This window comes from Bison bison, unplaced genomic scaffold (assembly GCF_000754665.1).
Source record: "Bison bison bison isolate TAMUID 2011002044 unplaced genomic scaffold, Bison_UMD1.0 scf7180017860731, whole genome shotgun sequence".
NCBI lineage: Eukaryota > Metazoa > Chordata > Mammalia > Artiodactyla > Bovidae > Bison > Bison bison.
Window position 1 is genome coordinate 31708 of NW_011491303.1, and position 21977 is coordinate 53684.

Below are 21977 nucleotides of genomic sequence, written 5' to 3' on the forward strand. Positions count from 1 at the left end.
CCAGGAATATCAGTTTTGTGTTTGGTTTAATTATTTTCATAGAGAAAATCCTGGTGGCGTCTAATTGGCCTTTTATTCCATAATAGCCGTGACTCCATCAGTCATGGAAATGACATAGAGATTCTGTCTGGAATTGGGAAAGTAATCACAGGGTGGACTCAGAGACCCACTATGCCCACAGTGAAACGGATCAGAGGCAAACAAACAAACAAACAAACAAAAAAAACCTTCGTAGGTTGTCTGATCATGAATACGTACTTTGCCCGATGGACAGCAGTGATATCTTGTATCTCTAGCAGTTGATGCCAGTTCAGAGCCATTGTCTAGTAACCTCTGAAAAGTCTATTTCCCTTTCCCTAATGCACAATCGCTTTCGTACACGAGCACAGATCCCTTTAGGAAAAGCTGGGAGGAAGAATAACAATATAAACATTTGGCAGTGTGCCAATGGTCTTTGTCAGGGGAAACTGGATTTCTCTTCAATTAGAACTGGTTTAAGTTGGGGGACTTTCCTGCTACAGATCAGGTCCAAGATCAAGGTGCCTTCAGAGTCAGTTCCTGGTGAAGCCTCTTTTCGTAGAAATCCCAATTCCAAAGAGAGCAACTGTTTCCGTGGAGCGGGCTCATCTCCGTCCTCTGATTTTGTCTGAGGGACGCGAGCTCGCAGGCCGGGTGGGAACCCAGCCAAAGAGATAAGGGGGAACTCTACGGCGTGTGCACAGCGAAACCAGGTATCACCACGGGACTCGGGATAATTTCTTTCAAACAAACAGCAAGTGCAAAGACTTGTGGGCTGTATTATTTTTTACATATAAGAAAGTTGAAATCTCTTAAATCAAGTAGCGGTGTCTAACAGGTTAGGAAAATGTTTCCGCCCGGTTTCGAACCGGGGACCTTTCGCGTGTGAGGCGAACGTGATAACCACTACACTACGGAAACAACTGACGGCTTCTTCTCCAGCCGTTACATAACTGAGTAGGCTGCCTGTAGGGCCCAGGTTTGTTCATGCCTGTGAAGTAATGTTTACGGTTGCAGGGCATTTCCCTACTTTTTTCTGTTTATGAAAACAAACAAACAAACAAAACCCAACTCCTTTCTTAAATTAACCCCAATTCTTAAATAAATTCCAGGAGTGGAAAGCTAAGGCAACATCCTGGAGATTTTTTTTTTTTCTTTTTTCGTGTATTAAGGATATCCGTTGAAACTACCGCAAAATTGCACTCATTGGTCTTTCCTGGTGGCACAGATGGTAAGTTTCTGCCTGCAATGCGGGACACCCAGGTTCTATCCCTGGGTCAGGAAGATCCCCTGGAGAAGGAAATGGCAACTCACTCCAGTACTCTTGCCTGGAAAACTCCATGGATGAAGGAGCCTGGTAGCTACAGTCCATGGGGTCACAAAGAATCGGAAACGACTGAACAACTTCAGTTCACTTCTTCACTTAACACTCTAGCAAAGTAATGCTCAAAATTCTCCAAGCCAGGCTTCACAGTACGTGAACTGAGAACTTCCAGATGTTCAAGCTGGATTTAGAAAAGGCAGAGGAACCAGAGATCAAATTACCAACATCCGCTGGATCATTGAGAAAGCAAGAGAGTTTCAGAAAAACATATACTTCTGCTTTATAGACTTCGCCAAAGCCTTTGACTGTGTGGATCACAACAAACTGTGGAAAATTCTTCAAGAGATGGGAATACCAGTCCAAAATACCAAAATACCAGACCAAAAGGCTGATGTGCCTTTTGAGAAATCTGTATGCAGGTCAAGAGGCAACAGTTAGAACTGGACATGGAACTACAGACTGGTTCCAAATTGGGAAAAGAGTAGTCAAGGCTGCATATTGTCACCCTGCTTATTTATATGCAGAGTACATCATTCGAAATGCTGGGCTGGATGAAACACAAGCTGAAATCAAGATTGCCAGGAGAAATATCAATAACCTCAGACATGCAAATGACACCACCTTTATGGCAGAAAGTGAAGAAGAACTAAAAAGACTCTTGATAAAAGTGAAAGAGGAGAGTGAAAAAGTTGGTTTAAAACTCCACATTCAAAAAATGAAGATCATGGCATCTGGTCCAATCACTTCATGGCAAATAGATGGGGAAACAGTGGAAACAGTGACAGACTTTATTTTTTATAAAATCACTGCGGATGGGTTGGTGACTGCAGCCATGAAATTACAAGATGCTTGCTCCTTGGAAGAAAAGCTATGACCAACCAAGACAGCATATAAAAAAGCAGAGACATTACTTTGCCAACAAAGGTCCATCTAGTCAAAGCTATGGTTTTTCCAGTAGTCATGTATAGATGTGAGAGTTGGACTATAAAGAAAGCTGGGCGTGGAAGAATTGATGCTTTTGAACTGTGGTGTTGGAGAAGACTCTTGATAGTCCCTTGGACTGCAAGGAGATCCAACCAGTCATTCCTAAAGGAAATCACTCCTAAATATTCCTTGGAAGGGCTGATGCTGAAGCTGAAACTCCAATACTTTGGTCACCTCATGCGAAGAGTTGACTCATTGGAAAAGACCCTGATGCTGGGAGGGATTGGGGGCAGGAGGAGAAGGGGATGGCAGAGGATGAGATGGTTGGATGGCATCCCTGACTCAATGGACATGAGTTTGAGTAAGCTCCAGGAGTTGGTGATGGACAGGGAAGCCTGGTATGCTGCAGTCCATGGGATTGCAAAGAGCCAGACACGACTGAGCGACTGAACTGAACTGAAGGATACTAGTTTTGTTGTGGTTGTTTGTTTTTTAAAGCTCTGGTGCTTGGATTCAGACTCCACTGCTCTCCATAATTTACTGGTGTTATGGAATGAGAATTCTGCATGCTACAGTTTCCAAGACAGAATTTAAGTTATTCTTTCGAGGCCCCATTGGGAGTGATTTTTCACAGTCTTTTGTATAAACGAAGTCTTCCACCTCAGCATTTCTATACAAAATAGCACACTGTCATCTCCTGACCTCAAAATTCTCATCTCCTAGGTGACAGCAAGGTTCACAATTCCCTTCACTATTTACTTCTAAAAATTTTTGGTGATATTATTCCCCAAAATTGCAAAAAGCAAGAGATAAGGATTCCAAATGGATATTATGTTTAAGTAGATATGCCAAGATAATGGAAGCTATGTATCCATATACAGAAGTTTTCCATGGCACATAGTATAAGTACTTTCATTGGATATTATTGCTCATCTGTCTTGATCATTTGTGCAGAAAATACACCAGTATCAGACACAAAAGACTGAAGAAAAGATCTTTTTAAAGGTAAAATGAAAATAATGGCTATGTGGAGAAAACCATCTCCGCTGTTTGACAGTTAGTTAGAAGTCATGGTGATATTGGATTTTAAGCTCTAGAAGAGTGTGGGAAGGACCATGTGTGACTTTGGGACCATCATGTTAGTAATGAAAACTAGACTTGATCATGGTAGATTCTCAATAAACATTTGTCAGATCAGGGGACAATATTAGAGGTAACTTTCTGAAATGTATCCAAATTTCATGTGACATTCTTTGGCCATGCAAATACCCAGCATTCTCACTTGGAGGTCTAAGTGAAATCTGGCAACACAACTTCACGTGTCAGCCATTTTCCTTCTTGAAGTTTTCATGGTGTCATGTAGATATTATATTTCACTCCTAATTTAGTAACAGAACAGAGCTAGCTATTTTAACTCTGTTCTTTTACTAAATTAGAAGTGAGAGTAAAAGAACAGAGCTAGCTATTTTAACGGAGAAGGCAATGGCACCCCACTCTAGTACTCTTGCCTGGAAAATCCCATGGACGGAGGAGCCTGGTAGGCTGCAGTCCACGGGGTCGCTGAGAGTAGATATGACTGAGCGACTTCACTTTCACTTTTCACTTTCATGCATTGGAGAAGGAAATAGCAACCCACTCCAGTGTTCTTGCCTGGAGAATCCCAGGGACTGGGCAGCCTGGTGGACCGCTGTCTATGAGGTCACATAGAGTCGGACACGACTGAAGTGACTTAGCAGAGCAGAGCTATTTTAAAATATCAGTTGAATAAATGATATGTGATATAAGGATAACCTGAAATAATATGCAAAGCACTTGGCAACATTAGGCCCTTGAACAGTTAACTTCCTTACTGAGAGAGGCTGCTGCTGCTGCTGCTGCTAAGTCACCTCAGTCGTGTCCGACTCTGTGTGACCCCATAGACCGCAGCCCATGAGGCTGCCCCGTTCCTGGGATTCTCCAGGCAAGAACACTGGAGTGGGTTGCCATTTCCTTCTCCAGTGCATGAAAGTGAAAAGTGAAAGTGAAGTCGCTCAGTTGTGTCCAACTCTTAGCGGTCCCATGGACTGCAGCCTACCAGGCTCCTCCGTCCATGCGATTTTCCAGGCAAGAGTACTGGAGTGGGGTGCCATTGCCTTCTCTGACTGAGAGAGGCTAGTCTGTTCCATATATTCTAAAGGAAATAGTTTCAAGGAATGACACAAGCAGTTTTGGCACAGAAATCTGGAAATATTTTAAAAATATAAAGCACTGAGTTTCATTTTTGGTTAAGTTGTAGGAAGTTGCAAGAATGTTGTCCTCTCAACCTACTAACTAGGTTGTCCTCTCAACCTGACAAATAACTAACCATAAGCTTAAGAGGAGTAGATTTTCTAAACCCATCAGGAGTTGAGGATACAAAAGAATCAAAGTAAACTAAATTCTAGAAAGAGGCCCTCATTGAAGAAAAGAAGTCTGTGGCTGTCTTTATCTCTGGCAGATGGGCAGTCACAAAGGCGAAAAAGCCTGTGAAGACCAGATTAAGAGAAACCAGAAGAAACTAAGAAATTTTAAAGGTATGCTGTGGGCTTGCTTGACCCAAACAGAATTACAAGTAGCCAAACCAGTTCTGGTTATTTCTGCTAGGGGTGAGTAGGTCAAAAGAGGGTGAGGGAAAAGACCAGAAAGTGGAAATACCCACTGAGGCACTCTCCTTCTGAAGCTGGGGAGCAGGGCAGAAAAATGAAGAGCAACCTGTACAAAGTACTTTGTATTTTCGCTGCCAACAGCCGAGACTAGAGAGCTGAGAGAAACCTATCCAAGACTTAATGAGTGGAGAGAGCTCCCAGCCAAAAACAGCCTGGGAGAGGGAAGGAAAGCAAGAGATTTCCCAGTCACCCAAACAGCTGACATTCTGGCCTTTAAGCAGAGGGAGGTTTCTCAGGGTTTGGAAATCTGGGACAGTGGCAGTAAAGCTCAAAGAGAGGAGAAAAGACTACCGATCAAGAACTGTAGTAAAAAATTTTAATGAAAATAAATAAATACATACAATTAAAATTAAAAAATTGATTTTCCCCACTCACCTTCCACCAAATTTGTACTAGAGGGCAAAGAAAATGAAGACAGCTACTAGTTCATAGGGTGGATGCTGATACAAAGTTAAAGATATATATTTCTTTATCAGTGTATTGCCGGGGTCCAGCCCCGGTGGATCCAGGGAATTCGAAGGGGAGATGGCATCGGCGATCAGGAAACAACAGCTTATTTAAATGTTAATTAAAGATATAAAGAGTGGTTAAATAAGGATAGTTCAGTGAGGAAATTCAGTGGAGAAAAGAGGCTGAAATAATTCAGCCAGAAGGTGAGAGAAAGAACGACATGGGGAGACCAAGTTTCGGTGAACAACGCCTGCACTTTATTTCCCAAAGTAGTTTTTATACCTTAAGTTATGCATAGAGGATAATGCGGGAAGGGGTAGAGTCATGCAGTAAGCCAGGCTTTCTTCCTGCAAACTTATCATATGCAAAAGTTTAGGTGATTTGCATCATCTTCTGGCCCAGAGGCCTGTTAACATTTTAAGACCCTTTCTTCAGAAAACTTCTTTTTCTCTAAAGGTGATTAGTCAGGCACCACCGTCCAAAAGCATTAGATAAAGTTGCATTCCTATAAGGCAAAGGTGTAGTGGGCTATAACAAGAAAAGAATTAACTCAAGGGTCCAAGTTACAAACATTAAAGCTACTGCTTACACCAATTATATTCATCAATACACTGCCAGAGACACAGCAGGTAAGGGATATGGAGACTTAGCAGCAAACATTGGCCCAACAAGTGAAAAACCCTTCACCAATACAATTTCTAATCAATCTTTTAACTGCTCAAAGGAATCTGTATTTAGACAGTTTAGAACATCTCATGCCTCTCACAGCTGGGAGGCTCTGAGCAATCACATGTGGCCGGAAAAACCTATTCAGGCAGGCTAGAGGACTTCCAAAGGAGTTTGTAGGTTGAAACACTATCACACCCAGGAATTATTAACTGGAGCTGTAAGTTAACTCTTTTTTTCAGAGAGAGGTAGTGGGGGGCAGCCCCCCGTAAAGTCAGAGGTGTAGGTGAGAGTACAAAGCAGAAAGTAGGCAGACTCTGGTTTTGGGGGTAGATGCTCGAGAATTTCTAGGGGGACTCCTGAGGCTCATCCCGCCTTTGCGTATGCCGAGCCTCCTTCCTCATGACCTTTGCCACGGGCGGAGCTCCTCACGCCTGCTCGGCTCCTGGCACCTTTTCAACACTAAAGATAAGAAATACCATCTTACAGCTTTTTAAACAATTAAAAAGAAAATTTATAAATTGCATAATATAAAATAAGTAAATGAGTAGTTAACTTGTCTCATTAAAAGAAATAACTCTTTTTAGAATAGTCTTTCAGATCTTACTCGATATACTATATACATATAAAATGAGTCAATTAACTTCAGATGCAAAAAAGTAGGGGGAAAAAAGAGAGAGAGTTGTAGGGTCCAACAGAGAAAAGAAAGCAAGTAGAAATTTGCTGCACTGCTGGTCCCTGCCAGAGTTGACACGGCTTGCAGGTGGATCATGCCAGGCTCAAAAGGGCAAAGATTTCCTAACTCCTTACTGTGTGTTGCCTGATCTTGGCTTTAGTTCAAGCTTTCAGATTCCGTTGTTTCTCCCTGGTCCGGATCATGGGTCCTCACCCGGACTCACCCTGGTCTCGACTTGTCCCGTCAAAGGAGACAAGTTTTAGGATGGAGGTTTTAGGATGGAGAAGTGCGTCCTTTTGCCTCCGGAGACCTCAACCCCGTCCTCTGTCGTCACCAAGTGTCCGATGGTCGGTACTGCAGCGTCAGATCACGGTCTTAATCCGCGCGGGACGAACAGCTAGCTACAGACTTAGCTTTAGAACAACCAGGCAACCCACCCTGAGGCCAAGCGGCTAGAGGCCTCTGGGAAGAGGTGACCCGCCCGTAATGGTCTCCTGGAGCAGAGAATCCGTACCCCGCGGGCGGAAGCCGGATCCTCTGAGCCCTGCACTGCTGGGGGTCTGTGATGAGTTCTGTGATCCGCCCGCCGCCATCTCAGGCGTGCAGGAGCTTTGCGTTTACCCTAGGCCTTCTGGGAATAGTTGTAAGGAAGTAGTTGTTTCCGGACATCGATCTGCGTCTTCCTTGGTCGATTTGAGAAATAATGTTTTCCTGGAGAGAAGTAAGGTTTATCTGTGCCGGTAGCTGGGATTTATCTTTTCCTTTTATGGTAGAAAAAAAGAGCATTTTTAAACCTTTCGTGAAGACGGCCTGCTTTAATTAGATCAGACTTTAAAGGAGGTAAGTAAAGCCTGTGCGTAACAGTGGCCGGTTAGCTCAGTTGGTTAGAGCGTGGTGCTAATAACGCCAAGGTCGCGGGTTCGATCCCCGTACGGGCCACTGTAGGAGTTCCTTTTTCCCCACCTCCTTTTTATCCATTGACCACATCTCAGGTGGAAAGTGCTACCATGTATCCAGTTACAGATAGTCCTAATATCACCAGCACTGAAATATTTGATTGTGTGTCTGTATTTTTTCTTTATAAAAAATAATGTATCAGAGTCAGGATGAAAAGCTTTCAAAGAAGCTTGAACGAGGTAAGGTGGCTGTATTTAGGAAAGAGGAGATAGGGAGAGTTAGAGAATTTCTTGCATCATCCTGGAAAAAACTTAAGGCAATAATGTTTTGATATAGTTTATATTTCTGAAATGTAAAAACATCATTCCTCTGCATGGTAAGCTGCTCAGTTGCTTAGGGTATTGTTTTTATAGTGTTAAGGTGCTGATTCGATCCCCTCGGGGATATACGCCTGGTGGTACTTAGGTTTCCTTTTTCTCAATGTGGGAATATCTCAGGCTTGTTCGCGTAGCCTCAGACCAGCAACCGCGAATGCTCCGTGGTAAAATGGTGCAATGGTCAGCCTTTGGGTTGCATCTGACCGTTACTTCCGTGCTGCCACTTACCAAGTCATTTAAAACTCGTCTAAAATTTTTGTTTTGAACGTTTATTATAAAATCTCTGGACTTCAGATGTGAATGACGAAAACGGGGTGTGCGGTGGGAGATAGGAGGTCAAGAGCCCCTGGGGCCGCTCTCAGTCGAAGCTCCTTACTCTCCCTGTCGGTCCCTTTTCTTGAAGTCTGGCTCCTGTCTCTGTGTGTGCCCAGCACGAACCTCCTCCTTTTTCTCCCCTCGACCCTTGCACTGTCCCTCAGACTCCCAACATATTTTTACTTTTTCTCTTGTTTAAAAGTACGGGGTTACTATAAAAACATGTATGATATTGATTAAGTAATGACCTAAGTAATGTCTCAAGCACAGTTCCAGGGACATAGTGGATGCTTAACAAGCCCAAGATGGCAAGGCCTTCCTCTGTTTCAGTCAGTACTGCATCCTTGGTATCAAAGCCAGCACCTGATTACTCCATTGCATATTAAATAATGTACTTACAGATTTGAAGTACAAGAAGGACTCAACAGGTCATTGCTATCTTTGGAGATGAAGGAGGCCACAGGCCATGAAATGTGGACATTCACTAGAAACAGAATAACTGTTAGCTGACAGCCTTCAAGGAATGAGAAATTCCTAGAGATTTATCAGTGCCCACTGTTCATAATATGTTTGGAGTTCTGGTGTCGTTTTGCCTGATAGTGGCACCCCACTCCAGTACTCTTGCGTGGAGAATCCCATGGCTGGAGGAGCCTGGTGGGCTGCAGTCCATGGGGTCGCTAAGAGTCGGACACGACTGAGCGACTTCACTTTCACTTTTCACTTTCATGCATTGGAGAAGGAAATGGCAACCCACTCCAGTGTTCTTGCCTGGAGAATCCCAGGGACGGGAAGCCCGGTGGGCTGCCGTCTGTGGGGTCGCACAGAGTCGGACACGACTGAAGCGACTTAGCAGCAGCAGAAGCAGACAACAGCAGCAGAGTACAGTGAGACACAATTTCAGTTACTTTTCGAAATGTTAACTTGGTTGCACTTTGAATCTAACATCTAGGCAATTGGCTTTCAACTGAGGATTTATATTACTTACATATGAAGTCTTATGAATATATAAATGTGTAGGACCTACTCCAGACTTACTGGGACGGCATAATCCGCTACTCCCCATGACTACCTTTTTTGCTCACATTCCTTGGGAAGTCCATGGGTAAGAACTGCTATGGATAAACTAATGAAAATGAAACCAGGTTTCCACGAAGTATAAACAGGGTTTCAGGCATAATGCAGAACTACTTCTATGAAAGTGAAAAGACAATGACTCTGGTAAAACTCCAATTATAATGTTTGAATTTTTTTTAATAAAAGTGAAAAACCCAATATGTAGGCCAGTGCTATGCAGTGACATTTTAGCTAATAAACTCTGATATCATTTAACATTCAAGAAATTGATCATCTATTTATGATTTATTTCCCCAAAATATCATTAAGCTCCCAATTTCCACTCCCAGAAGGTTCTACTAACGAACAAACAAATACAGTTTTGAGGGCTGTACAAAACCAAAATGATGAGGGTCTAAATTTGACATTCCTCTCTTACTTGTTCTCAGAAATAAAAATGAGTCTGATTCTAAAAATGTTTTATTAATTCTTTACCTGATGCTGATAACCAAACTCCATCGTTTAGCTGAAAATGTTGGATGTCACAGGTTAAGAGAGCTGAAAGTGAACTTCCGAGACAGAATTTGAAATTTTGCTATCAGGTACTGTAAGATAATTTGTGCTCAATCCACACACCAATCATTAGCAAATCCATCACTTTCTATCCTTTACAGGAAACGTACTCACTTTTCCCTTCACCACAGCTCTTCATACTGTGATGCTGGAAAAAGACTCTCCACATTGGAATAAGAATTTAATACAGAATTTACCAGTAATATAAATTGTTCAATGCATCTCCAAGATGTTTGGCGGCAACAACTCTTGAAATATAAAAACCAAACAAGGAAGGCCCCGCTGGGATTCGAACCCAGGATCTCCTGTTTACTAGACAGGCGCTTTGACCAGCTAAGCCACAGGGCCGCTTTTCTAACTAAGATTCAGTTATATCGTATTGGTAATATTTTCTGTGAAATGCAGCATTTTGACAGAAATGTACATGATTTCTTGACAAAGAGAACGAATCTATATTTCCAAACCATATTTCTATACGAAAGCAGAAACTTCAACATATAAAAAATAATGCATTCTTCAGTGCGAGGTTTTAAAAATTATTTTACATTGGAGTGAAATTCCTATTTCATGGTGACTTTCGCCCTCTAGAGGAAATATTGGATATTGCCACACATTAAAAAATTTTATCCATTAATTCATTTTGTTCACAAATGTGGTCACTATTGTACCTCAGGTAATTTACTGGGTACTGAAGATAGAACAGTGAACAAAACAAACAAAAACTTCTTCATCTTTAAGATTTATATTCTAGAAACAAATAAAGTGAGTTTTAAAAACTTCCCCCTCCAAACAAATGAGAGACATAAGCACCAGTTCCCCAATCTCCAGGTTACAGACTCCATGAAGCTACTTTCTGAGCTAATTCACTGCACAAGAGCAACACTACCATGCTTCCTTCGATTTTATCTGACCTGGCACAAGCAAGCAAGCAAAGATAAGGACACACTGATGCAGAGAAGATTCTGCTCACTGCACCAGTGAGTTAAAACTGACTTGATTCCTGTCTTCATTGACTGTAAAAGTGAGTGAAGGATTCAGAGAAGTAATGAAAACTAGGGTGCAATGTGGTTAATACCTCCTGCAGGAGGCAGGAGGCAAGGTGCAGGGTGTCTTAGCAGAGTCACATGACCTCTCTTCCCAGTTTCCGTGTCAGGCTGATGATTGCAGAAGGGTCTGTGGCATGTTGGCCAAATACAGCTTAAGGTGGGGAAGGAACAGATGAGGCCATCTTTTGGAAATGTTTAAATAACTTCCTTGTGTTTTGTGCTTTATAGAGAAGCACTGAGGCTTATGCATTCACTGAGCACCCACAAAATGAAAGACCCTGGAGAACAGAGAAATCACTGAGACCCTGTGACAAATCTACGTGATTTCCTCTGGGCACCCACCAGCTCTTCTCTGCCAGGGTAGCCTGTACCTAAACTACTCACCCTTTCTTACAACAAGATTTATTCATTTCCTTTGTTCTTATGTCCTGCTGCCATTCCTCTCCTTACATAAACAAGTTTTCTAATTTGTTCATTGTGTATTATTTTGATCATACATATATATACATACAAATATATACCAAAATTGACATTTTTGGTTTTTGCACATATAAATTTATATGAATTATATATTATATACTTATGCCTTTAAAAAGCATTTTTGACTTTAAGATCCATCAAAGTTGCCCTGTGTACATTTAAATCATTGCTTCTAATTTCTGTGTAAAATTCCATAATGGGTACCGTATTTCCTATCTTCTGTCCTTTTCCCCCTAATGGTTTGTACTTTTGAGGTTATGCTTAAAGGGTTTTTCTCACTACTAGGTTAAAAAATATTCTCTCTTTAAAAAACGTAGATTTTCTACTTTTAAATTTGAGACATGATCTGTCTAGCCATATAGGGAAGTCTACTGGTTTTTTATATGACAGTCTGTTGGAGGTGTGTCTTCTAGCGCTTCAAGTTTTGGTTTAGTAAGAGTCTTCAGAACGTGTTGGTGGTCATGTAGCATCCTATACTTCCTTTAACTTAGCCTCCTTGTATTTTCATGAAATTAGATATTTAGTAAAATTATATGTTTTTCTTGTTATAATATATATCTGCAAGGTCAGGGAGAGTTCTAACAACCCATCACAAGTCATAGCACATAAATAGTAAATTTTATGAAAATAATTGTTTGAATTATATTTTATGATTTTCCCATCAAAGAGCCTTCCAAAGATTTGTTTTTTGTTTACATTCTTGTAAGCTTGGGCCAATGTTTCATGAGCCTATGAAATCAATCCTAGACCTTCCAAACTGTAAACAAATATTTTTTGGTTTCTTATCAGAAAAGATATGAGAACAAAATCCTATTGCTGTCATTGGTGAGTGGGAAGGTTTTGAAATTAGTTTGTAAGTTGTTTGTCTACTTGAGTTCAGTCCTTGCTCTGGTGTGTGAGCTTGTTTTTTTAATTGATCCTTTTCATTAAGAACTGGAAACTCCTTATTTTTGGTCCAGAAACCCTATGAGTTTCTATCTTGTGCTCAGGCTCTTTGGTTATTTTTTGCTCTCCTATAATTCTAAGACCTTGAACAACAAGGATTATGTGACACTCAAACAACCTTCTCATCAGTGACTTGACTTCTAAAAGGCTCCCAAGTCTTCACTAAGGCTCTGGAAATCAGGGCCCAGAATTTGAAGATTTGTTAGACCACTAATATATTACAAGGAAGAAGGGAGAAGGGAGAGAGATTGTGTAGGAGAGGTAAAATTTCTCCTCTACTCTTAGGGTTTCTGATTGGGCCTAAGAATTAAACTAGCATAAAACAGATTGATAGGAGAAACCCATACAAATTTTATTAAGCAAGTTGTACATGGGAGCCCTCACAAGAAAAATGAAGACTTAAAGAAGTAATTAGAGTCCAAGACTTATGTATTAGGTTGGACAAACATGAAAATGTGACAAGATGAAAGGGTTTGGACTAGGGCAGTTAATTGTGGAAAAGTGACTTGGAAGATAAGGGTTAGTTTAAGGAGGTTTTTCTGTTTTGGAAAGATTTCTCTCTGCTTGGACTCCCCAGTCTCTGGTAATAAGAATGCTTCCTTCTTCCTGGTACAGGGAGGGCATATTGTATTTCATCTCCTGCTTTCAGAATCAAAATGAAGGTAAGAGTGCCCTTTTTTGCATTTGCTGTTTTTCAAGTGTGGTTAACTTAAAAAAAAAAATCAACATATCAGAGGAGAATATTTTGAAATGGCATGCTCTGAACCCCTATAATTGAAAACATTTTTTTTTTGCCTCCCATCTGCATTAACGCACAGATATCCTAAGTTTAACTTAGTGAGCAGTCCCCTGCCGGGGACCAGCCCCGGCTGATCCAGGGTATTCGAAGGAGAGACGGCGTAGGCGAGGATCAGGAAACAATTGCTTAATTAAACGTTAATTAAGGATATAAAGAGTAATAGAATGAGGATAGCTCAGTGAGGAAATTCAGTGGAGAAAAGAGGCTGAAATAAGGATAGCTCAGTGAGGAAATTCAGTGGAGAAAAGAGGCTGAATAATTCAGCCAGAAGGTAAGAGAAAGAACGACATGGTGAGACCAAGTTTCGGTGAACAAGGCCCGCACTTTATTTTCCAAAGTAGTTTTTATACCTTAAGTTATGCATAGAGGATAATGGGGGAAGGGGTAGAGTCATGCAGCAAGCCAGGCTCTCTTCCTGCAAACTTATCATATGCAAAAGTTTAGGTGATTTGCATCATCTTCTGGCCCGGAGGCCTTTTTCTCTAAAGGTGATTATTCTAAAGTCAGGCCTCCAAAAAGCATTAGATAAAGTTGCATTCCTACAGAGCAAAGGTGTGGTGGGCTATAACAAGAAAAAGAATTAACTCAAGGGTCCCAGGTTACAAACATTAAAGCTACTACTTACACCAATTATATTAATCAATACACTGCCAGGGACACAGCAGGTAAGGGATATGGAAACTTAGCAGCAAACATTGGCCCAACAAGTGAAAATCCCTTCACCAATACAATTTCTAATCAATCTTTTAACTACTCAAAAGAATCTGTGTTTAGACAGTTTAGAACATCTCCTGCCTCTCACAGTTGGGCGGCTCTGAACAATCACATGTGGCCAGAAAAACCTATTCAGGCAGGCTAGAGGATTTCCAAAGGAGTTTGTAGGTTAAACACTGTCACACCCAGGAATTATTAACTGGAGCTGTAAGCTAACTTTTTTTTCAGAGAGGTAGTGGGGGACAGCCCCCCTTAAAGTCAGAGGTGTAGGTGAAAGCACAAGCAGAAAGTAGGCAGACTCTGGTTTTGGGGGTAGATGCTTGAGAATTTCCAGGGACACCCCTGAGGCTTGATCCCGCCTCTGCGTATGCCAAGCCTCCTTCCTCCTGACCTTTGTCATGGGCGGAGTTCCTCACGCTGGCTCCTGGCAGTGATAGAATTCCAGTTGAGCTATTCCAGATCCTGAAAGATGATGCTGTGGAAAGTGCTGCACTCAATATGCAATATGCACTCAATATGCAATATGCCGGCTTCCGGCATCCCCCAATTGTCTAGCTGTAACTCAGCTGCAAAAAAGAGAGGTCATGAGAGTGCTGCTAATTTTGTTTATAATTCTTTTGAAATAGATACATTTATTCAGCACCTGTTATTTGCTAGGAACTACAGCATGGTAAGATAAGGTGATCAGGTATGTATACACAGGGGTTTTGATTGTTGCACTGCTCTATCCTCAGCACTTTGACAAGCGCTTGGCCCACATGTTCAACATACATACTCTTTGAGTGAATGGATAAATATAGTCTAGAAGTGTTCAAAGGGGCACAAATCAAGAATCATGTGTTCACAGACAGATTAATCTAGAAGTGTTCAAAGGGGCACAAATCAAGAATAGTGTGTTCACAAATGATGCAACTTGAAGATATTTTAAGCTTGTATGAGACTGAAATGCAGTAGAAATGTAATTAAGCACCAAAAATTTCCATATTCAAAGCTACCTATCTTTGAATCAATAATTATATTTGCTGATATAGTTTGCCAGAAACTTTTGTATCTGGGGACAGGAGACCTGGTAGCTCTTGGTTCCATAGTGTAGTGGTTAGCACATCTGCTTTACACGCAGAAGGTCCTGGGTTCGATCCCCAGTGGAACCAGCTACAAAGATATGTGATTTTCTTGTTTGTTTCTTCTCCAACTCCAAGGCAAACAGAGTGAGGTTTCGGTGTTTTGTAGATTAGGCTTCTAATAGCTATTTATGAGACAGAATATATGATTTTCCCCTGATTTCTCTTTGAGAGATCCACTTTCATATACTGTGTAGCTCTGTGAGGCAATGTGAAGCATCAGGTTGTCACCTATTTCTCCTTGACTTTTATGATGACTAGAGGTTCTTGCCTGGAGAATCCCAGGGACTGGGGAGCCTGGTGGGCTGCCGTCTATGGGGTCACACAGAGTCGGACACGACTGAAGCGACTTAGCAGCAGCAGCAGCAGAGATAAATCTGGAAGAAAATGAAATCCACCATAGAATCCTATATGAAATCTAAGAATCCATAAATATGAGTGTAAAAAAGAGCCATTACTGGCCAGTACGGGCAAGATGCAGAACATTTGTCTTCGATCTCGCAAAGGCATTTCCGAGGCTGTCTCCATGGCAATGTTGCAAAAACAGTGAGGTGCTTATGAGCAATGCAGCTCTTGCCGTGACTCGGATTCGAACCAAGGTTGCTGCAGCCACAACACAGAGTACTAACCACTATACTATCACAGAAAGCCATGAAGAAAAACACCTGCCTCTGGGCTGTACCTCTGCTCTTTTCACAGGAACATCCATTCCCGTCATCCATAGAAACAGGCACTTTGGTTCCCGTCCTTATTTAGAAATGCCTTCCCAGTTAATTGCCTTATTCTCTCCTCCACTTTCCAACATCTTGCCCCTGGCAAACAAACCAAAAGGAACAAAAATTGTTTCACTCAGTGCAATTTTTCAAACATGATGCTTCCTCTCCTGGTTGCTAACACTCGTGGAATCACTACTCTCACTTCCACTTCTAATCCATGCAGTTTCTTGCTTAGTTTTACAAAGCGTGGTCCTCAGACCTCCAGCTATGAAACAGAGAGGGTGGTTGCTTCGAAGTGAATCTTACTGGTTCCCATTTTTGGCCAAACTGGTCAGAATCTTTGGGTGCTTGGCGTGTAATCTGGCCTCATACCAGGTGCCAGAAGTCAGTTCAAGGCAACGAATATGGATTGATTCTGCCCATACCTCTGAGTTCAGCCCCACCAGGACTCATCCCGCCCAGTTGAAACTGTCAGAAAATATGGTGTCTCGGGTGCTCACATCTCATTGAAACTACTTTCTCCATTTACCTAGGTTTAGGTTGCCAGAGGGGAAAGTGCTTCTTGTGTGGCCTGGAAGCCCTATGGTCCACCCCTACCCCCTCACGGATGGCTCTGCGAACACTGACCCTAGAGTCAGAGTCCTGGAGTGCTCCTTCCTTGGTAGGAAATGATTTCCCTTCTTCTCTATACCTGGTTAAATTTCATTCCTGCTTCATTCAGCTTTCCACTGAATTCATTGGGGAAGCTTTTCCTGACTTTCTGTCTCCATACAACATATTCCTCTCAGTCTAAGTCAGATTTTATTTTCTCTGTTCCATGATCCTTTTTTTTTTTTTTGCTTTTCCATCAATGTCCCTAATCAGTTTCTTATGATTAATTAGTTACTGGAGTTATTCTAAATTAATGTCAGTCTCCTCCCTTCGTCCCTCCCTGCCCTCACTGTGTTCCAAGAGGAGATAACTATCTTGTTCAATAGTTTATCCCCAGGGCTCCGTGTTAAGTTCTTTATGAATATTGTTTGGCCCCACAATGAATGAATTAATATGCAGGGATTCCAATCCAATGCTTTATGGAAACAGTCTCCCAACAGTATGTGGCCAAGCACATGACTTTATTGTATGTGGAGGACATTATCAGGTAGGGCTGTGGGGAGGAAAGGATGGATAGAAAATGAAAACAAAGAGTTCATATAACAGCAGCTGTCCATAAAAAGCTTCTCAGCAGAGCCAAAATGATGTCCTTAATTTTCTGAGATTTTCTTTGTCTCATTCCTTCTAGATCACCCAAAGCCATCCTAATTACTGGCAGGTTTGCTGAAGAATTCCCAGTATTAATTTGATCTGGGAAGAGAGCTAGGGATTTTCTCAGTCTCAAGGAAATGAGCTCAGTTAAGTTGAAGGAAAGAAAATGCTGCTCTACAGAGAATGCAGGGTGCTTATGTCTCAGGCTTGTGTGAGTTGGACCTCTCCTTCCTTTCTTTCCCTCAGGGACTTTCTCTCACCCTATTTAGAAAGCACCCTATTTATGGACACAAGTGCTTTTCCTTTTTTTCTGCTGTGGTGTTTTTAGCAATGGGATTGATTTGCATGTGGTTCCCTATACAGAGAGAGAAAAGCTAATCCTGTTGCTAGTCCGTGGTGGGGCACAAAGCCTAGAAAATGGCCTCTTTTCTTGTGCTTTTTATTTCTAAAAGCCTTTCTGAGGGTTCTGTCTGACACATTTACTACAGTGATTCTGAGTAGGATAAAGAGGGTGGCCTATGCAACTTCCTAGCTCTATGTTTATCAATGCCATGGGCTTTTCTACTTCTGATTTTCATAAGTTTTCTATAAAAAGTAAACTTAAAACTTTCTCTCTTACTCAGCATAGCTCCAGGAATCCTACCATCTCCCTTTCCTATATTATTAAAAAAAAAATCTCTGTAAGGGGCATTTCCTGGTGGTCCAGTAGTTAGGTTCCTCTGCCCTTTCTAAATCTAACTTGTACATCTGGAAGTTCTTGGTTCTCGTACTGTTGAAGCCTAGCTTGAAGGGTTTTGAGTGAGATTTGATTACAGAACTTCCACAGGACTGAGAAACAGAGACTCCTGGAGGGCACAAGCAAAACTCTGTGTGCACCAGGACCAAGGAGAAAGGAACAGGGACCCCACGAGAGATTGATCCAGACTTGCCTGTGAGTGTTTGGGAGTCTCTGGTGGAGATGTGGGTTGACAGTGGCCTGTTGCAGGGTCAGGGGCACTGGCAGCAGCAGTCCTGGGAGGCGGTTGCCATTACCTGTACCATAGAGCATGTAGTCTACTATAGTGACTGCAAAGTCTAGGACTGGGCTGCCTCAGGCCAAACTACAGGGAGGCAGCAGTCCCAGCCATCAGGGGGAAATTGGATTGAAGATTTACTGAGCATGGCCCTGCCCACCAGAGCAAGACCCAGTTTTCCCCACAGCCAGTCTCTCCCATCAGGAAGCTTGTATGAACTTCTTATCTTCACCCATCAGAGGGCAGATAGACTGAAAACCACAATGAGAGAAAACTAACCGAAATGATCACATGGATCACAGCCTTGTGTAACTCAGTGAGAAAATTGTGTTGCTGCCTCTCCTTCAACCAATTCTTTTTTATAACCTCTTGGTAAACTCCCTATGACCAATTAACAAAGGGTTAACAATCCTGGGCCTGTTTTGATTGACTTTGTAGAGCATTTTGGCACTAGTAGAACTGGATGGCTGTGTACTGCAACTTATACCTCCAACTTAGAGATGGGAGGCCTTGAGGGGAGAGGGAGAGAGGGACAGTGAACCCATAAATATGGCATGGTTAGTTTATGGGCAGGGTAATTTCATAGGCTAATGAGTGGATTATTCCAATTATTTTGGGAAAAGGGCAGAGATTTCCAGGAATTGGGCCACCACCCACTTTTTGACCTTTTAGAGTTAGCCTCAGAACTGTCTTTGTGGCTCAGCTGGTAAAGAATCTGCCTGTAGTGCAGGAGACCCTGGTTCAATCCCTGGGTTGGGAAGATCCCCTGGGGAAGGGAAAGGTTATCTACTCCAGCATTCTGGCCTGGAGAATTCCATGGACTGTATAGTCCATGGGGTCGCAATATCCACTCCAGTATTTTGGTCTGGAGAATTTCACGGACTGTGTAGTCCACAGGGTCACAAAGAGTTGGACCTGACTGAGTGACTTTCACTTCAGAACTGTCATGGCGCTAGTGGGTGTGTCATTTAACTGTTAAAATATTACAATGAACAATCCCGTTGGTTCTAACCAGTCTTTGTCATGTCTTATGGCTGTGTCATTCTTTTAAAGGCTGTGCCCTACCCTCTTCCTTCCAAGGATCTGGAGAAGGGAGAGAAGCCCATTGGAACTCTCATCAGTTCAGTTCAGCCACTCAGTCATGTCCAACTCTTTGCAACCCCATGGCCTGCAGCATGCTAGGCTTCCCTGTCCATCACCAACTCCTGGAGCTTACTCAAATTCATGTCCATCAAGTCGGTGATGCCATCCATCCATCCATCCATCTCATCCTTTGTTGTCCCCTTCTTCTCTTGCCTTCAATCTTTCCCAGCATCAAGGTCTTCTCCGATGATCCTCTCATATTCCTTATAATTGTTCTATATCACCTTCCATTTGCAATGACTGAGGGAGGCATCTAAAATCTTATTGGAGTACATGGAATTAGTAAAGATTTATAGAAAGTTTTCTCATTTTTCTCAAAAGAAAACACATCTCTTTTAAATTCCCTCAATGAAAACAAAGAAACAATACTAGCTATGCATGTTAAAGTCAGTTTTACAAATACTATCATAGATATGACTCAACATTGATATTTATATTCATCTTAATGTATGTCATAGACAAGCAAATGCAGTAGCCTGATCCCCACCAAGGAAAGACTTGCTGCCCAATTGCAGAGTGCACTTAGTAGATAGGCGCAGTTCTTGTCTCCTTCAGTGTTCCTAGAGTTTCAGAGTTCCACCCATCTCAAGGCACGCCCTTTCCTAGTGCAGTCCACATCAGTGGCAAAGCAAGGTGGGGAAGTAAAACCTGATCCTGGGACATTTTCACCCAAAGTGGGGCAACTCTGAAAGGTAATACAGGCTCCATTGCTCCCCATGTTTGTCTGGCCTGTATTACAGTTTGACATCCTCTGTCCAATCCTAGTTCCTTCCTCTACCAATGTTGGTCCCTAATAAACATCTTGCACCCCAAACTGTCTGAAGCATCTGCTTCTAGAGAACCCAACCCGCACCACTGTATCATCATAGTTTTTTTTCCTTGGCCTTTTGCATTTTACTATCATTTCATTCAAAAAGGCTTCTGCAAACAAAGACTAGGAGTAGTAAATAAATCCTGTACTGAATTATAAAGAATGTTCTCCAAAATCTTTCAGTTTTTGAACCACATAATAAGGTGAGGTCAATACTATTACTATGGTGTCTTTTTTTTTAAGTGTGTTGGATTTCATAATTTTTCTATTTAGCTAATTTGTATTATCAAATTTATTATCTCAAGAGATCAGGGTTGCTGTTGTTTTTGATTACTTATACACATTAAGTTGCACAGCCAAAGTCCTATATTATAGTGGCCCTCCCCCTTCAAGTTCATAACCTCATGGGCCTTCCGGTTATTCCCAAGAAAAACATATTTTCTGTCTTAAGGCTTTTGCACTTTGTTATTTCTACTTGAAATTCTCTTTTTCTAATATCTGTCTTGTTTATTTTTCAATTTATGTAGGTCTCTGATCAGGTAACTCCTTTAAAAGAGGTTATCTCCACTTATCTAAAATGAGTCCCCATTATTCTCTATGACTTATCTCCTCCCTATGTTCTTCGCAGCAATATTGTATTACATATTTACGTGTTTGCTTGTGGCTCCCTCACCTAGTGGTCGACCAGTGGTGAAGAACTTGTCTGCCAAAGCAGGGGACCTAAGAAAGATCACTGGGTTCGATCACTGGGTGGGAAAGATGCCCTGGAGGACGGCATGGCAACCCATTCCAGTATTCTTGCCTGGAGAATCTCATGGACTGAGACTTGTAGGCTAAGTTCATGGGGTCGCAGTCGCAGACTGAAGCGACAGCACGCACAAACAAAACTCAGGTAACTTTCAGGGAGGCAGATTTTGAGTCGCATTGACTGTCTACACAGGAGTGCATTAAACTAATATACGTATTCCCAAAGAAATAGGTTCAAGGATTTACATGAGATTAAGAAAATACTGTATGATTTTAACCGACAAGCTAATTTTCCATTAGGATAAATCCTCAGGAAAATGAAAGTAAGCAGAACTCAAGAATTTCCCATAAAAACTATTTTTTAGTTAGATCACTTATTCAGAATGTTCTCAAAGGATTTTTTCTACTATACTCTATACTGCTGAATGTCTCTTAAAAGTTAACCAGTGCCTCCCATACTGACTACGTAAGAATACTACTAGGCAACATTAGGGTTATGATTTCAATAAGTTACCTGTTGATTCACCTCCCAGCTTCTTGTGAGCATACTAGTCCACGTGAACGTCAATTCAGACCATATTTTAAAACGCCATCAGAATTGCTTCACAACCTCAGTTAAGCACCTTGTAATTTTATCACTCAAAATACACAGTAATCACAGCCTTTTCTTTGACAATGTAGGTTGGCTCTGAAAAGAGCCGTTGGTTTTTTCACCTTTCCTAACCTCTTTATTTGGCCTTGTGATGGCTCTCAGTTTTCTTAGGTAGTAGCACGGCCTGGATGTTGGGTAAAACACCACCCTGAGCAATGGTGACCTTCCCCAGCAGCTTGTTGAGTTCTTCATCGTTGCGGATGGCCAGTTGCAAGTGACGCGGAATGATTCTCGTTTTCTTGTTGTCGCGGGCCGCATTGCCCGCCAGCTCTAGGATCTCGGCCGTCAGGTACTCCAGCACCGCCGCCAGATACACCGGGGCCCCAGCACCTACCCGCTCGGCATAGTTACCTTTGCGGAGCAAGCGATGTACGCGGCCTACAGGGAACTGGAGCCCAGCCCGCGAGGAACGGGTCTTAGCTTTAGCACGAGCCTTGCCTCCTTGCTTGCCACGTCCAGACATTTCGGAATCTACAGCAGCAGCGCAGACGAACTTGCTAATATAAGTTTCCAAGTGCAGCGCCTTTTATAAGCCTGATTGGGCGCGAAAAAGAAGACGTGTCATTGGTTAGGTCAGTGGGTTCATTTTAA

The 21977-nt window shown here is 42.1% G+C and overlaps 1 protein-coding gene and 4 non-coding genes across 5 annotated transcripts; 2 read left to right on the forward strand and 3 right to left on the reverse strand.

The window, feature by feature from the left end:
• Positions 1–866: 866 nt before the first annotated feature.
• On the reverse strand, positions 867–939 carry TRNAV-CAC. The gene has a single exon. It is a non-coding gene; the product is annotated as a tRNA-Val (tRNA).
• Positions 940–7607: 6668 nt separating this feature from the next.
• On the forward strand, positions 7608–7681 carry TRNAI-AAU. The gene has a single exon. It is a non-coding gene; the product is annotated as a tRNA-Ile (tRNA).
• A 2550-nt stretch (positions 7682–10231) lies between these two features.
• On the reverse strand, positions 10232–10305 carry TRNAT-AGU. The gene has a single exon. It is a non-coding gene; the product is annotated as a tRNA-Thr (tRNA).
• A 4714-nt stretch (positions 10306–15019) lies between these two features.
• TRNAV-UAC lies at positions 15020–15092 on the forward strand. The gene has a single exon. It is a non-coding gene; the product is annotated as a tRNA-Val (tRNA).
• A 6323-nt stretch (positions 15093–21415) lies between these two features.
• Positions 21416–21893, reverse strand: LOC104982835 (histone H2A type 1-H). Its single transcript, XM_010832281.1, has one exon. It carries the CDS (start codon positions 21847–21849, stop codon positions 21463–21465), a length of 387 nt encoding a protein of 128 aa, XP_010830583.1. The 5' UTR covers positions 21850–21893; the 3' UTR covers positions 21416–21462.
• Positions 21894–21977: the final 84 nt, after the last annotated feature.